The following is a 17,637-nucleotide window of genomic DNA, read 5'->3' as shown; positions in this document are numbered from 1 at the left end:
GTTCTCTGAGCCATTATTTTTAACCATCAAACAGGGACAAAAGCTCCTGTCCCCTGATACTGCTGCTCTGCCAGCTGGTGGCTAAACTAAGGTGAAGGATACAGCGGTGCTTTGTAAGGTTTAGAGAACTCTGCAAATAGGGGCATCTAGCATATGGTCAATTCCAGTGACCGGCCCACTTAAAAATGGTTAAAAACAAAAACAAAACTGAATTGTGTGAGAAGGAACAGGAGGAAAGAGCACTGAGCAGTAGCTCCATGAATGAAAGTGTAGTCAAGAGGGCACCGAAAAATGGTACCACTGAAGTATTCCATTCCACAAGGAATAGCTGATTTAGCTCTGCTGACATAATATTTGTAATGAATTTCTTAAGCCAGGCATTTCAACTGTGACAACTTTGTTCTAGTTAATAAATACATGTAGCCTGAAATCAACACAACACCCATATTTTGATGCTTAATCAGGAGTACTGTCTCTCTCTGTGTGTACTATAACTCTAGGCACTAGAGCTCCCTGCACGTGAAGAAAACTATTCACTTCTATTTCTATCTCCCTGGTTTCCCAGAAAGACACGAGGAGACTTGAAAAAAATGCACGTGTAGGTGCTTAGTGAACCTAGGCTGAGATAAGTTGCTGTGAATGTTAGGGTGTAGCCTTTCCCAATAGGGTTTCCATGAGGGAATTTCACCCTACAGAAGTGATTTGTGATGCTTCTAGATTCTCCCAAGGATGGTGCATGGCTAGTACCATCCTAGGTGATGGCAGTCAGGTGGGTTCCTTACATCCACCGGACGGCCATGGGCTCTAGGATGCAATTCTTCTGCAGCTCTCAGGCAGGTTCCCCGGGAGCAGGGACTGATGCGGGGCTTTAGGGGTTCACCGTTTATTGAGCGGTGCTCTCCGGGGAATCCTGTAGGAGTTAGGGAAGCAGAATGGGCAGCGAGGGAGCAAGCAAGGATGTGCCCTCTGAGACGGTTGCCGCCTGTCACCTCCTCGTGAATGGAATCTACACTTCAGGAGAGCCTTAGCCCCCGGGAGCACGGGGTCAAGGTGCTGGTTGTAAATTAATAACCTGACCACCTCACTTCTCACCTGAGGTTAAAGAGGACACACAAACCACGAGGAGAACTACTTCCGAGAATTGTACGTTTCACAGAGGATTTTAGAGCCTCAGAGGAAAAGAGTAGGAACCGGAGCTTATTAAGTGCCCTTATTAAGGACACATCATTACGTATCATTATCCCAACTATGCTTTCAAATGGGCATTCACCGCTTCACTGGAATTCAAACCAATGGATGCAAACGCCCCGGTACTGCCGAGCACTTCTCGCTCTCAGAGTCTGAGTCATTAAACTGGGGAGCGGATTCCTCAGGACCTGAAACAGCTCCAGGCCGGAAGGCGGGGGGCAGGAGGGCTGTGAACTGCTGCAGACTCTACCCTTGCGCTCTCTTGCAGGCACATTCCTCCGTGGAAAGAGCCGGCTTGATTGGTGGAGTGAAATTAAAAGCGATCCCTTCCGATGGCAAGTTTGCCATGCGAGCTTCCGCCCTGCAGGAGGCCCTGGAGAGAGACAAGGCCGCCGGCCTGATTCCATTCTTCGTAAGTTCGTGTGGCTGCATGGGGGTGTCTGGGCCCTGCAGGGGTGGGCCCGCGGTGGCAGGGCCACTTTCCAGGCTGCCGCGGTGGTCACAGACCAGGTGGTACTCAGGTCAGCCCGCCTCTCCTTGAGAGTGGCTGGAGCAAAACTCCATTTATTTTTCCTTCCACTTGTGTGAATCTCAGAAATGAGTAACACCAGAGAGCCCAGCCTGGAGAATGCTGCTAAGCCGAGAAGTCTTGCTTCTGCTTCCTGTTAAAAATGACACCATAGCGTGGCCCCTTGACGTGGTAGATGCATGGCAGACATCCGAGTGAGCCGAATTAAAAATAAAACACACTTTCCACCTAGATTGGTGTCGTCAGTAGATACTAAGAGGCATCATTTGCGAGAGGTGTGCTGCAAGCAAGCGGTGACTAATTAAAATACAAATAAATAGGATAAAATTAAAATATCTAACTAGCCAAATAGCAGCTAGTTTTCTTGTGCACGGGTGGGCTTTTCCCAGTGGGGAAGAAACAGTTGCTGTTACAACTGGAGGCTGGGAGCTGTCATGCCTGGTGTGGTCATGGTATCAGCCGGTGACTGGACTGGGACGTCAGGTGTGATGGCAGCTGAAAGGCTGTGATTGTGGCACTAGCCCAGTGAGGTCATCTGGCTGCACTTTGGGGTCATCTGGGGAGCTATAAAGAATGCTGATGCCCAGACCCCGCTCCAACCTCTCTGGGGATGGGACCAGGCATTGGAGATGCTTCACAGCAACTTCCAGATTCTCCTGTGTACCCAGGATTCCATGCTCTGAGGCACACCTGCCAGTATCTGGGTATTTCCTAGTTGTAGAGCAGTCTAGGTTCAACAGACTCTAGGGGCCATGTAATAATAACTTGCACTACTTTTTAAGAGTTAATCTTTGAGACAAGCTTTTTTATCCAAAAAATTGTTTTGATCAATTCAAATTTAGCGCCATTTATTGAATATCTAACGTGTAGGCTGGGAGAGGCACAGAGGGTATGATTTTATACACAATCTGATCCTGATTCGAGGAATTCCCAGAGGAGTCAGGAGCATAAACAAATAATTGTAGAGACATCAACAAGATTCAGACTGTTGAGTTTTAAGATTTCTTTATATATTTTGGATACCAGTGAGGTATCATACCAAGAGGTATGATTTGCAAATGTTTTTTCCAAGTCAGTGACCTGTCCTTTCATTCTCTGAAGTATTTGTCACAAAGAATAAGTTTTTATTTTTAATGAAGTCCATCTCATCAATTTTTTTTTCATGGAATATGTCACTGGTACCTAAAAACTCATCACAAAACCCAAGATGTTCTAGATCTTCTCCAATGTTATCTTCTAGGAGTTTTATAGTTTTACATTTTACATTTAGGTCTCTGATCCATTTTGCTCTGGTTTCTGTAAAAGGTGTAATGTCTGTGTCCAAATCCATTTTTTTTTGCATGTGGATGTCCAGTTGTTCTAGCACCATTTGTTGAAAAGACTATCCTCTCCCCATTAAGCTGCCTTTGCTCCTTTGTCAAAGATCAGGTGACCATATTTGTGTGTGTCTATTTCTGGGCTCTCTATTCTGTTCCATTGATCTGTTTGTCTATTCTTTCCCCAATTTTACACTGCCTTGAATTGCGGTATCTTTATAGTAAGACTTGAAGTTGGGTAGTGTCAGTCCTCTGACTTTGTTCTTCTCCCTCCGTGTTGCGTTGGGTAGGGAATTCCCTGGTGGTCCAGTGGTTAGAACTAGGCACTTTCACTGCCAGGGCCCAGGGCCCGGTTCAATCCCTGATTGGGGAACTAAGATCCCGCAAGCCACGCGGCAAAAAATATACATATATATTGTGTTGGATATTCTGGGTCTTTTGCTTCTCTTTATAAACTTTAGACTTGGTTTGTCAATAGCCATAACATGATTGGCTGGAATTTTGAAGAGAAATTTACAGATCAAGTTAGGAAGTACTGAAATCTTGACAATACTGAATCTTCCTATCCATGTACATGGAATATTTGTCCATTTATTTAGATTTTCTTTTTACTTCTTTCCTCAGAATTTTATAGTTTTCCTCATATAGATCTTACACATATTTTGTTAGATTTTTACCTAAGCATTTCTCTCTCTCTCTACCTATCTCTAGTTTGGTGTTAATGTACATGGTATTGTGTTTTTAATTTCAAACGCAAATTTTTCATTGCTGGAATATAAGAAAGCAATTGACTTTTGTATATTATCCTTTATTCTGTATCTTCTTATAATTGTTTATTAGTTTCAGGAGGTTTTGGGTTTGATTTTGATTTTGGGTTTTTTTGGGGGGAGGGGGGAGGATATCTATATAGACAATCATGTCATCTTCAAACCAAGGTTGTTTCATTTTTCCCTCCCAATCTGTATATCTTTTAGTCCCTTTTCCTGCCTTATTGTAATAGCTAGAATTCCCAGCATCGTGTTGAATAGGAGTGGTGAAAACAAATATCCTTGCCTTGTTTCTGATCTTATCAGGAAATCCTGTAGTTTCTCACTGTTAAGTATGCTGTCAGGTTTTTAATAGATGTTCTTTATCAAGTTGAGGAAATTCCACTCTAATCCTAAATTCGCTAAGAATTTTTTATTATAAATGGATGCTGGATTTTGTTAAATACTTTTTCTGTATCAATTGATATGATTGTGTGATTTTTTTTTCTTGTTTAGCCTTTTGATATGATAGGTTATATTAATTGATTTTCAATGCTGAATCAGCTATGCATACCTGGAACAAATCCCACCTGGTTGTTATTTTTTATATATTATTGAATTCAATTTGCTAATATTTTGTTGAGAATTTTCACATCTATATCCATGAGATATTTGTCTACAGTTCTTTCTTGTCATGTCTTTATCTGATTTTGGAACTAGGGTAAGGCTGGCCTCACAGAATGAGTTAGGGAACATTCCCCTTTCTTCAATTTTCTGGAAGAGATTGTAGAGAATTTGTTTAATTTCTGTTTTTTTAACTGAAATATAGCTGATTTACAGTATTATATTAGTTTCAGTCGTACAACATAGTGATTCAGCATTTTTACGGGTTATATTCCATTAAAATTTATTACCATATAATGGGTATAAGTCCCTGTGTACAATATATCCTTGTTGCTTATCTATTTTATACATAGTAGTTTTCACCTCTTAATCCCCTACCCCTATCCTGCCCCTCCCCGCTTCCCTCTCCCTGCTGGTAACCACTAGTTTGTTTTCTTTTTTTTGTTTTTAATTAATTGATTTATTTATTTTTGGCTGCATTGGATCTTCGTTGCTGCACGCGGGCTTTCTCTAGTTGCCGCTAGTGGGGACTACTCTTTGTTGCGGTGCCACGGGCTTCTCGTTGCGGTGGCTTCTCTTGTTGCAGAGCACGGGTTCTAGGTGCGTGGGCCTCGGTAGTTGTGGCATGTGGGCTCAGTCGTTGTGGCTCGCGGGCTCTAGAGCGCAGGCTTAGTAGCTGTGGCGCATGGGCTTGGTTGCTCCGCGGCATGTGGGATCCTCCTGGACCAGGGATCGAACCCATGTCCCCTGCATTGGCAGGTGGATTCTTAACCACTGCACCACTGGGGAAGCCCTAGTTTGTTTTCTATATCTAGTTTAATTCCTTTCTTAAATATTTGGTAGATTTTACCAGTGAACAAAACTGGGCCTGCTGCTTTCTGTTATGGAAGGCTATTAATTTACTGACTTTATTTATTTAATAGGTATAGGCCATCTTAGTCTGTGCAGGCTGCTATAATAAAATACCACAGACTAGGTGCCTTATGAACAACAGAAATTTATTTCCCACAGTTCTGGAGGAAGGAAGTCTGAGATCAGGGTGCCAGGGTGGGCTCTGGTGAGGACCCTCTCCTGGGTGCAGACGGCTGACTTCTTGCCATGTCCTTATATGGAAGAAGGGGCAAGGGAGCTCTGTGTGGTGTCTCTAACAGAAGCACCAATCCTGTTCTCAAGGGCCCCGCCATCATGAGCTAAGCACCTGCCAAAGACCCAGCCTCCTAATACAAACAACTCTGGTTTCAAGGGTTTTGCGGAGGTGAGGGGGGCACAGAAATGTTCAAGCCATGGTATAGGCCTATTGGGAGGATCTATTTTTCTTTATGTGAGTTTTTGTAGATTATGTCTTTCAAGGAATTGATCCATTTCATTCAGTTTTCCAAATCTGTGGGCATAAAGTTACTCATAATATTCTTTTACTATCCTTTTACCATCCATGGGATCAGTAGTGATGGTACTTCTTTTATTTCTAATATTAGTAATTTGTGTCCTCTCTTTTTTCTTAGTTAACCTAGTTAGATGTTTATCAATTTTATCGATCTTTTCAAAGTACCAGCATTTGGTTTCGTTGATTCTCTCTATTGATTTCCTGTTCCTAATTTCATTGATGTCTACTCTAATTCTTATTATTTCTTTTCTTTTAGTTCCTTTGGATGTAATTTGCTCTTTGTTTTCTAGTTTCCTAAGGTGGAAGCTTACATTATAGATTTAAAATTTCCTTTCTTCTCTAGTATATGTATGCCTTTAATGCTATAAATTTCCCTCTAAACATTATTTTCACTGCATTCCACACATTTTGATAAGTTGTATTTTCATTGAGTTAAAAATATTTTTAAAATTTCTCTTGAGACTTTCCCTTTGCCCTATATGCTAATTAAAATCTTTACTATGTTGTCTTTCAAGCCATGAACATGATATGTCTCTCCATTTATTTAAATCTTCTTTAATTTCTTTCATCATATAAGACTGTACATGTTTTGCTAGATTTATACCTACAGAATTATTATTTTTGAACAACTGTAAATGGTATTGAATGTTTAATTTTGATGTCCATGTGTTTATTGTAGCTTGTAGAAATATAATTAATTTTTGTATGTTGATCTTGTATCCTGTAACCCTGCTAAACTAGGAGGGTTTTTTTTTAATGGATTTCTTGGGGGTTTTCTATCTAGATAATCATGCTATATGCAAATAGGTAAAGTTTTACTTCTTCCTTTCTGACCTGTATGCCTTTTATTTCTTCTTCTTGCCTTTTTGCACTGGATAGAATTTCCAGTACTATTTGTATAGCAGTGATGAGAGTGGGCATTCTTACCTTGTTCCCAATGTTAAGTGAAATGTATTTAGTTTTTCACCATTAAGTAAGATGTTATCTTTAGGTTTTTGTAGGTGTTCATTGCCAGGTTAAGAAAGTTCTTCTCTATTCCTAGAGTTCTGAGAATTTTTATCATGAATTAGTGTTGAATTTTGTCAAATGATTTTTCTACATTGATTGACATGGTCATGTGGTTTTCTTCTTTAGTCTGTTAGCAAGGTGGGTTACATTGAATGTCAAATATTAAACCAGCCTTGCATTCTTGGAATAAATCTCACTTGTTCATAGCGTGTAATTCCTTTTATATATTGCTGTATTCTAGTTACTAATATTTTTAGGATTTTTGCTTCTCTGTTCATGAGTAATATTGGTTTGTAGTTTTCCTTTTTTATAGTCTTGTTCTGGTTTTGATGTTAGGGTAATACTGGCTTCATAAAAAGACTGGAGAAGTGGTTCCTTCCTCTTCTATTTTTCTAGAAGAGATTGTATAGACTGTACTTTAAACATCTGGCTTTGAATTTAGCACTTTTCTATGTATGGGAAGATGCAAGAGTCTGGGCTCATTGAAACCATTCCTTTGATACGCACCTTAACTATCTAGTCTTTTCTCCATCCTGAATTCCTTCAGGGTGCACAGCTGGGGGAGGCTGCAGTGCTGATGGTTTGATGGCCACAACATCCTTTGTTTACTGATGTGACAGGTGACATTCTTGTCCACACTCTCATAATCTTGTGGTGGGACTTCAGAGGTAGTGCCATGTTTCACTTTGGCTGCTACTCTGTGCCTTTGTGTTTATGAGGACTTTGAAATAAGCATCATTTGTGAGCTCTTCAGGGTGGCCAAGACCTCTGTTGGAACATTTTATGTGTGTCCTTTAAGAGGCATCTACACTTCCATCGACTACATTTTACGATCCTCATGGTGGGCTCTCAAGCAAAAGGGGACAAGTTCATGGCCTTAGGAGCAGGTGCCAGATACTTCCACTGATTGCATTTCAAAGCTTCTCGTGATGGAATAGGCAACAATTCCATGTTAATTCACTAAGTCACTCACTTGTTTGACAAATGAACACCCTCGACGTACTGGGCCTGTGGGTGCTGAGATTAAGTTGGGGGCCTCAAGGATCTTATTTGCTAAAGTGGAGACATTAAGGGAACAGTCGTTTGCACCCAGGTGCAGTGTGACCTGTGTTCGAAGTCCTGTGATTCAGAGCAGAGGGTTTCGCAGCTCACCAGAACCCATAGTCTGACCTGCATAACGTGCCTGTTTCCTTAGAGCACTTCCTGTACCAGCCCTGGGCATCTGTGGAGAGGCGTGGTCCCTTTCCTCCTGAAATGTTCCTGGAGGGAGACAGATGTATCCCTGATCTTTGTGCCGTTTGATGAGGACTGTGCATGTGGACAAGGGGTAGAGGGTACGATGAGTTTAGTAGGGGGCGTCAGTGAAGCCTTTGCTAAGAGGTAACACACAAGCCCACTGTCCTGGAGGACGTGCGGGCACGTGCCTGTCTTGTGAAAGAACACAGTATCGTAAGGCACAGAGATGGGAAAGATCATAGGATACAGGAGGAGATGCAGCTGGTTGTTATCTTAAAGGGGCAGTCAAGGGCCTGTGAAGCTGCAGAGAGAAGCCCACCCCTGGATCGGGCAGGAGGGTGGCTTGAGCTTTGACATGTTGCTTGCTTATTCCCATTGAAACAAACGGCTGGTGGTTATCGTTCTGCACATGCGTAACTCTGTGCCCGATCCTGAGTTGCAGACCCTGATGCCTCGATGTCTTAGGGAGCTTGCTGACCCTGGAGGTCTAGCCAGTTTCCGGAGGTCTGAAAGGCAAGAGAGGCTTTCCTAAGCAAACCAGCCACTCGGAGCCCACAAGCCCTGCCCACCTCCTTCATGATTTCGCGAAGAGGCTGCAGCCCCTTCAAAGTCAAGACCCGCCGCTCAGGGCACGGGTACGTTGCGCAGATTTGAACTGGGAAATCAGAATGACTATCCCTCCACAAACTCGCTGTGGCTTGTAATAAATTTCCCTTTCTCATCTCGATGGTTTGCCTTCCTGACTTGATAAGGTCAGGCCCGAGGGAGAGGGCGGAGCCTGCAGGGCTTGTATTAGAGCAGATCGGGCCCACGGTGAGGACGGCAGAGGAGGAGGAGGGGAACAGCAGGACCGCCCCGGGCTCTCAGAGATGGGGCGCCCACCCAGGCCCCGCCCGTCTCCCCCTGCACAAATGTGATTAGGCCCCTGCAGAGCGCCTGAAATCAGGTTAGCACCACTGAGCTGAGCTGGGGTAATCAGAGCCCGGAGCGGAGCAGGTGCTGGGCTTTAAAGCGGTGTCTGAGGATGAGGAGAAGCTGACTCACAGCCACTAGAACACCAGGCACGCAGGGCCCCCCCCCCCGCCCGCCTGGAACAGCCTCCCGAGAGCCTGGATCCCGTGCCGCCCACGTGCCGCCCCGGGGAGCCGCAAAGGGCTGGGGTCGCTTGGAAGGGCCTCGGGCACCGTCCAGCGTGCTGCGTTCTCTAGGCGGCAGGGCCAGAGTTCACACACCTGGGCTCACCTTGTGGTCTGCTCCTGCCTGCGTGTCCCTGGGCCACCCCCGGACCCCGCCACAGGAGACTCACTTAAACCAACTGTAAAGTAGGGGTCCCTGAAGGCATCCAGCTCAGGAGGGTCGTGATGACTGAATATAATCTCTGCAAATCTCCCAGGCCTGGCTGAGACGTGTTCTCTCCTGAGGCCATTCCTAGGACTGCGCAGCGTTTTCTTGTTGTTTTTACGAAATGCTCCACGCTCAGAACAAAAACGTCAATAACTACATAACAAGCTAAGAATATAGGGTTTATATTAACCAAATCTCATCATAAGAGACAAGCAGTACTAATATTTGGTGGAATCGTTCTAGACACACTCTTGTGTACACATTAATAGAAAATAATTTTAACAACAATTTCATAATTTTTAATGTTTAGGTGTAATTTTAAAAACAGAAGGTATGGCATTTATTTCCATTAGAATTTAGCTGAGGAAAATGAGATGAAACTGAAGGAATTGCTGAACTACAGAAACGTCATTCCTAAGAGACTCTTAAAATTGAGAAAATAAATTACAAGTGATATTAAGAAGGTTTAATCATCCTTTGGTTTTTTGAAGCTACATGGTTTATGACATAGACAAAGCATTTTAAGAGTTCCATGCTCTACCTACCAAACTAGGCCCCTTAGACAAAGCATTTTCGTACTCAGTTATTTATTGCAAACACCAGAGAAAAATGGCTCACTGACTTGGATTCCCACTAAGTCATTTATCTTGTCAAGATGAAGCAGACGTGGAGAATGCTTGGCACTTGGACCAGGGAGGGGATGGACACAGAGGTGGGGAGGAAAGGGGTTGAGAAGCCTCGGGAAACGTTGAGGCTGGAAGGTCTACACCCGCAGACCTTAGGATCTGGGCAGGTCCTGGTCTAGTGCATTTGTGTTGTAAGTGAGAGAACAAAAATCCAGCAGGTGCCAATGTGATGCAGAACTGGGCCTCCAACCCCAGCCTTTTTGCCCCAAATGCTCAGCTTCAGTGTCTGTGTATTCATCTTGCCTTTTTATTTTCTGTGTTGCTGATGCCTGGATGTCTTAAGGACCTTGCTGACCCTGGAGGTCTAGCCAGTTTCCGGAGAGCTGAAAGGCAAGTGAGCCTTTCCTAAGCAAACCAGCCACTCGGAGCCCACAAGCCCTGCCCACCTCCCCTTTATGAGTCTCTCACACTCCGGACCACACTTCTCCTTCCCTGATCCCCCCAGAGCCAAGGACCAGACAACCAGGGCAGTCCCTGTGCCTCACAGCCTGCTGAAATAATCTGAAATAATTCACTCTTGTCAATCCTAAGCCTGCCTGCTCTGCCTCACCTGTTCCTTTCGGCAGGGAACCCATGGTTCCCGCCCACCTCTTCCCTTCTCTCTGCCTCCTGACTGACCCTGTTGCTTCCCTGTGTGACTCTGCATGGCATGGCATCCCCTCTCCCTATGGGTATAACGAGCTATCTTTTTAGTGGCAATATCCTCCCAACCTGTTGGCCTCGCCACACCTGAATAGCAAAGCAACACTCTCTGGCCCAGGTGACTGTGTCAGCTGAGCCATCACAGAGCAGAACCCATGCCTCCCTGGCCAGAGCACTTTGATTCTCTCTGCAAGACACATTTGGTTTTCAGGTCACACGCAGGTGGTTGCAGGCAAAATGCACCAGAGAGGCCTCCAACTGGGTTCTCGGGTTTCCTATCTTGTGTGTTTCTGACCCCTGTGTCTCTCTTCTCAGGGCACAGAGCATTGCTGGGGGCTCCATAAAGGCCACACAGATTGAATGAAATTTCACAGCCTTATCACATCGAAAGAGAAATTTCATTATCCAGACTGTACCCGCCATTGTAACTCAATTAGGCTCTTTGGGTTTGGAAACATAAGATGCTTTTTGATCATTTGGAGAACGTTTGCATGCAGCAAACGTTTCAGCACCTATTCTGTGCCAGCAAAGTGTGAGTTCCGAGCAACACAAAGAAGTAAGACGTAGACCCTGGTTTCAAGAGTTTCATGGGTCAGGAGGGAGAGACAGCTTCGTGAGCGGGAATTTACATGTCAGGTGCGCAGGTGTGATCACAGAGCTGCAGGGAGCTCAGGGAACAGAAATGAGAGGATAGAGAATTCCCAGCCACATCTCCCAGCTGGGTGACCAACTGTTCTCAAAGCTTTCTCAGGACACCCTTTAAGAATTATTTTCAGGGTCGTGAATTTCCTTAGGAGAGCAAAGCTTCATCTTCTGAGGGTTGAAGTTAATCTTTGGGAACAGTATCATTCAGAGAGAAGGGCAGCAGGTGAAAGCCAGTGAGTGATGCTGTTGGTCAAAGTCTGAGCTGACCCGGAGGCTGATCCAGAAGAAGCATCCCACGAGGTCTGGAGCAGCCCCAGCCTGGCCGATGACGTGTGCCTCATTCTGTGTGCTTGCTCTGCACACACACACACACACACACACACACACACACACACACACACTCAGCTAAGAAAATCCAGACTCCCTACTTCATGGAAGGAAGGATATCCTTATAGTCAATATATACACTTCTATCAATAAAGCAGAACACAGGGAATGCTGTTCACGTGGTCCAGGCCTTCATTCCCATCCCTCGGCATCCCGGGAAATCTGTGCCAGTGCCCTTTGTAATCTCACAGCCTAGTTTTCTGTTACCAGCTCTGTTTCTCTCAGCCTGTTATGATGCTTCCATGCAAATATTAAATACATATCCACAGACTCACCTCTCCATCCAGCACACGTTCAGCCAGCATGTGGATTCAGGCTCTGGGCCCCATCTGGGTAGGGGTGGTAGCTGTGTGTGTGTGTGGGTTACGGCAGTGACTATGATGCAGGGCTGAAAGGACCTCTGCTTCCTGCTCTCCAGGTGGTGGCCACGCTGGGGACCACGTCCTGCTGCTCCTTTGACAACCTCTTAGAAGTGGGTCCCATCTGTGAGTATCTGATTACAATTTTCTTTTGGAAAAATGTTCTCAATATCCGGGGACTTCAGTAGACTGCCTCTTTGGTCTCTCCTTCATAATATTAACTTCATATCGTAATGTAGTATATAAAATGTAATATAATTATATAGTAATAAAATATATTAATATGATATAAACATCATTAAACTTATTGCAGGATAGTTAGCCAAACTCGTCTCGTGTTTACAGTGACACAAACCACCTTAGCTTGAACCCCATAAACTCAGAATTCGGGCTAATTGGACAAAAGCTAAGCTTAGCTGTACCGACACGCTATTGGTAAGAAAACTATAACAGTGATGTCAGATTACAAAGGCTGTGTTGCCCCCGGTGGAGGAGAATCAGCTCTTCAGACTCTCAGAGGGTCGCGTGTGTGATGGCAGGAGAATTTTCTGTCCTTGGAGTAGGTCTTCCAGCATCTTTTTTTGCCTTTTTGGAATTCCTGAATATAATTGAGCAAATTAAAGTGATTAAGCAAATCAATATGAAAAAACTGGATTTCTCCCAAGAAGAGTGTGTGCCTCGTGTGTTTGCCGGGCCACCTCACCTCCGCCCTCACTGGAGCACTGAGGTTTTCTCCAAGAGACCAGAATTCAGAGAATTCAAAGGTGAGCCGTGAATAAGCGGCTTCTTTAAGCTGAGGCCCTGGGAACTCAGCAGGCCCAGGAGGTTTTCTGTGGCCAGAAAGCCTTTCCTCAGGCAGGGGTCCTGGCTTGTGACCCACCCCTCCTCTGTCCTCGGGGCAGGAGGGCCAGTGCCACCGCTGCAGGCGGAGCTGCTGCCCCGGGAAGGGGAGGGCCGGGTGGCAGGAGTCATCAGAAGGGTCTAGGTGTCTCGTGGCCGAGCTGTGGCTTGGGCCACTGGGACCTGGCTCACTGCCCGTCTGTGGAACCCCAGCGGCCTCTCGCCTCTCCTCACCTGGGTCTGCCTGTGGACCACACTCACAGGGTGTGGGAGTGGACCCTCTCTCCCCCAGTGTGAGTGAAGGCTGATGGAGTGGGCTGGGCAGGCCTCCGTCACGGGCAGCCGTGGTGCAGCCCGGGCCACCCTTGAGGCCGTGTGCCTCAATTCTGAGCTGCGTCGCCATCTGCGAAGTAGAGATGGAAACGCTTATTGTAAAGCGATGGGATTCTGAGTGGACGAGTTAATGCATGGAGAGGGCGCGAGACAAGAGCGAGAGAGGGGCCTTCGTGCTCTGGGGGACGAGGAGCTGGTGGCTGGTTGGTCAAGTGGCCGCTGGTGTGGCCTGGCCCCTTCCCATGGGCTCCCCCAACTGTGACCGTGGCAGATGTCTGTCCGAGCAGCTGGCCGGAGGCGGGGCTGCAGGGCCGGGGGCTGGGAGCCGGGGAGGAGGGACAAGCCAGTCGTGGCTGCAGCGGTGGCCTCACGAGCTGCAAACCCTGGTCCCAGGACAGGGCGCTGAGCCCCTGGACTCAGATGTCAGGCTGGGAACTGGACGTCCTGGCCCGCGGCCGGCTGATGTCACTCCAGGGCCGTCGGATTAGAGGGCCGGGTCCCCTGCCGGGCACAGCCCACATGGTCTTGCCGCCCCAGCACTGGCTGTCCTGATGTCCTGGGGCTCCCCCTGCTCCCGGGTCTGGGGTGATGCGTATGGTGCCAGATGCCGAGGCTGTTGTGGGCAGGCGTGGCGAGTGCCGCAAAGCTCCACTCGCAGCTGAGGTTTATCCACAAAGTCGATTTGGACAGTTCCATTCATTACCAGCCATGCTCTTACTAATCATCAGTGGTGACTTCACGGTGAATGAGCGCCTTTCACCTGCTTCCCCTCCTCTGACGTCATTTACTTAAGTCGCCAAATGTTTAGCACCCTTTAACTTCAGACAGGCCCAGGCCCGCCTTGTTCTACCGTGTGATTGGACTAAACCATTAAAATAATTCAGATTATTTATTTGCACACCACTGCGTGACCAAGAGGGCACATCAAAACTTGGTTTTCTCCCAACTGCTGCTTTAGGAAAGACACTTTCTGTTTAGCTCCTTTCCAAACAATTTGCCAGAGAGGCTGTTTCAGTTGGTCCTCTTGGACCGGTCAGTGGAATTTCCCGGCAGATTTTATTGAGAACAGGGTGAGAAACAGAAAGCAGAGAGTTGCAGGTAGACAGGCAGGCGGTGTGAAAGTGGGAGCGGGGGTCCCAGGGGTGTGGCAGGGGGAGGGGTGCCTGGCAGGGATGCAGCAGATGATGCAGGAGGTCTGGCTGCTCCCGTCCACGGGGGCCTCGGAAGGAAACAGGCAAGGCAGTGGGGGCCCGAGAAGGACAGGGGCTGCCCCTTCCCTCTTGGACGCATCAGAAACCTCCCCGTCGAGGCGGCCTTGCCTGCGTGCTGGGTGGGCCTCGTCCTGGGGCATGCGACTCCTGTGCTCTGGCCTTGGGGTCTCAGTGACCCCTGACCCCTACAGATACCCGCCGTATTCGGTGGGCACGGAAGGCAGGTTGTGCTGTCGGCCGATCACACGTAAGACTTGGGATGTGGCTGTGGTGCTGGAGGCTCTTCCCCTCCCCGTGGAGAGAGGGGAAGCCCATTGGGAATCCACTCCCCACGGGCGTCTAGAAGTTCCTCCCGCAGGGGTTTTAGGCCAACTACGCGGTTAGAGGGAATCCAGTCCCTCAAAGGCTGTCCTTGGTCCTGACACCAACTCCAAGGTCAGGGCTTCCAGCACTTCCCACAGGTTTGATGCTCCACACCTGACAGCATACTTGTGGTTACGGTTTATGGCAGGAGGAGGGGCCTGGGGCAGAGTGGGGAAGGGTCCAAACTTGGGGCTTCGGTCGTCCTCTCCTGTGAGGTCACCCTGGCCCCCCCCGCCACCAGCCCTGATGCGTGACAGTAGGCCCAGAGAGCGGGCCCTCCCTGCCAGGGAAGCTTGCCGAGCCTTCGGTGTCAGGGTTTGTACTGGGCTGTGTCACACACCTGCCGGGAGGCTGCCCTCCTTCCCCAGCCCCTCCCGGATGTCCAGCTCATACCTTTAGTTCCCAGTCCTCCAGGACTCAGAACTGACATGGAATGGCCGTCTGGGGGCCACAACTCCTCTCAGGCCTGGCCTTCCAGGGGCTAGAGGTCCCCTCCCTGGAGCCGAGGGCAAAGGCCAGAGCTCTTCTGGGGTAAGGTTAGTTCTCTCTGCCACCTTCTTTCTGGTGCCCCGCTTTCGGAACCCTGAGCGGCCCCCCATCATTCCCCACCCACTGCCCCTCCTGGATCTCCCGTACCCTCTGGAGTGACAGAGCCTTGGGGGCTGGCATCGTTACAGCCCCGTCCTGGGGGTTCCGGGTCAGATCTCCTCTCCTCTGTCTGTCCCGGGGTAGGCCCGGCTAAGGTAAGGGGTTGTGGGTTTTACTGTGTTACAACCATCCCTCTCTCAGAGTGAGGGCCGAGGGGTAAGGGGAGCCCGTCTGCAGCTCCCAGACTCCGTCCCCTCCTCCAGCCCTCACGGCTCCGTCCCTCCTGCCTTGTCTGCCTGACCCTTCGCTGCTCAGTCCTGAGCCGGAGGTAGTCAAACTCCACCCAAGTGCCTCCATTAGAAAATGCAGCTCCCCTTAGCAGCTCCCATGGCCCCGGGGAGAGCACAGACCTGCCTTGAGATTTTGTGTCTATCCTGCACGTGCGTCTGAAGCGTCTCCCTCCTCTCAGCAGGTCTGAGCTGTAGCAGCAACAGATGACAGCATTGCTGCAGCGGTGACGGCCGTCCTGTCCTTTCCTGATCCCCCTTCTCCCTTCCTGGCTCACGGCCACATCCATGGGGGGCTCCACGGGCGCCTGGGGAGGCTGGTCTGAGTGCAGCGATGAACCCGTAAAACATGCTTTAGGATCTCACTCAGCGTGATCCTCTGTGGCAATATCACCACCCCCCCGGACACATTTGATCTTGATCCAACCAAAGGCTTCATCCCTTCCATCCTGAAGATCAAATTGAATCGAGGCTTTGAATGGCCTCTTCTGTCCTTTATCAGCAGAGCTCAGAGCCACCCCTCACTCCTCACAGCGTCGTGCGTGATGAATCAGCCTCACGCACGCAAAAGTGAACCGTGAATCCATCCACCAGCGCAAATGCAGGCGCCGACGGACCCCTGCCAGGGTGCCCTGACCTGGCGCTCCCGGGGCAGCTCCGCCCCCATAAGGGAAGGACGCCCACCCCTTGCTGCAGACCCACAACCTTTCCTGCTTGCGCATTTCACAGCCGTGGGAAGTCTACAGCACGGAGGCAGGAAATAATCACGGGGATCCCGTCGCTCCTCACTGAGTCTGTCCTAGTGTCGTGACGGGCACGTACGAGTGTTACCTAGTTTGTCCCTCAAGGTCTGGGTGCTGTTTCATCTCCATTTGCTGAGAGGGGAACGAGCTTGCAGGAGGGCAGTAAGACCACACGGCGGCTGGGTGGCTGGAGATGGGAGTTGAGCCCAGATATGCTCGAATTGAGGGAGCACATTTATTTTTTATTTTACTTTTTTTTGGCCGCACCACGTAACATGTGGGATCTTAGATACCCGACCAGGGATCGAACCCGTGTCCCCTGTGGTGGAAGCTCGGAGCACTAACCACTGGACCGCCAGGGAAGTCCCGAGGGACCATATTTAGACGGGACTCTATCCCAGCTCAAAGTCAGGCAGGTGCCCTTCCTGCGAGACTTTTCCAGTACGGCTGGAACACAGAAATCACATTCATGAAGGGAGCCGAGAATGATTTCAGGAAGCGCAAAGCAGATGACTGAACTTCCTGTGGGGGTGGAGAGATGAGTGTGGACTGCGTGGTCCCAGCCTTAAGAGATGCTTGTGGGAAGGACTTCAGAGCCAAGAGAATCGAGGAGAAAGTTCCCCGAGGGCGAGGCGGGGAGGGCAGAGCATGGCACCTACCTGGAGTAGATGTGGGTGGACGGGCTGGTGGTGTGGGGTAGGCTGGTCCCTTCGAGCTCTGCTGGGCATGAGGGTCAACGCCGAGAGTCAGGGGTTCCCCTCACCTCCACGCGTTCTCTGAGTTCTGGTCCCCGTGCCAGGCACCGTTGGGGCCAGTAGCACACGGCCTCTGCCTCAGAGTCACTGCTTGTCAGGGATGCAGACATCAGGCCAACAAACGCTCTTGACAGACTGTATTTGAGAAGATGCTGGGCTGGGACAGGTGCTCTGACGCCGGGGTGAGGGCGGCCCTCCGAGTGCTCACAGGTCGCTTCTGGGCTTCAGGTCACGAGGAGGACGTGTGGCTGCACGTGGACGCTGCCTACGCGGGCAGCGCCTTCATCTGCCCCGAGTTCCGGCATCTTCTGAATGGAGTGGAGGTGAGTGTGCTCTTCCACAAGAGCGTTTTTAGAAGGTATCCTGCGACCAGTGACTTCTCCTTACAAGGGTGTGACATTGATATTTTTTACCACTGTGGTT

At 48.6% G+C, this 17,637-nt stretch overlaps 1 protein-coding gene across 2 annotated transcripts in view; it reads left to right on the top strand.

Annotated features, from left to right (window-relative positions):
- Positions 1 to 17,637, top strand: part of DDC (dopa decarboxylase) — an 82,701-nt gene that overhangs the window by 38,989 nt on the left and 26,075 nt on the right. For both annotated transcript variants that reach the window (XM_082473267.1, XM_082473268.1), the window contains exons 6-8: positions 1,457 to 1,600; positions 12,154 to 12,220; positions 17,443 to 17,537. In XM_082473267.1, coding sequence (XP_082329393.1) covers positions 1,457 to 1,600; positions 12,154 to 12,220; positions 17,443 to 17,537 — 306 coding nt within the window. The remainder of the gene's footprint in view (positions 1 to 1,456; positions 1,601 to 12,153; positions 12,221 to 17,442; positions 17,538 to 17,637) is intronic.

This window comes from Balaenoptera physalus, assembly GCF_965194825.1.
Source record: "Balaenoptera physalus genome assembly, chromosome: 8".
NCBI classification, from domain to species: domain Eukaryota; kingdom Metazoa; phylum Chordata; class Mammalia; order Artiodactyla; family Balaenopteridae; genus Balaenoptera; species Balaenoptera physalus.
The sequence above is the reverse complement of the archived record's forward strand: the minus strand, read 5'-3'. Positions and strand labels throughout refer to the sequence as shown.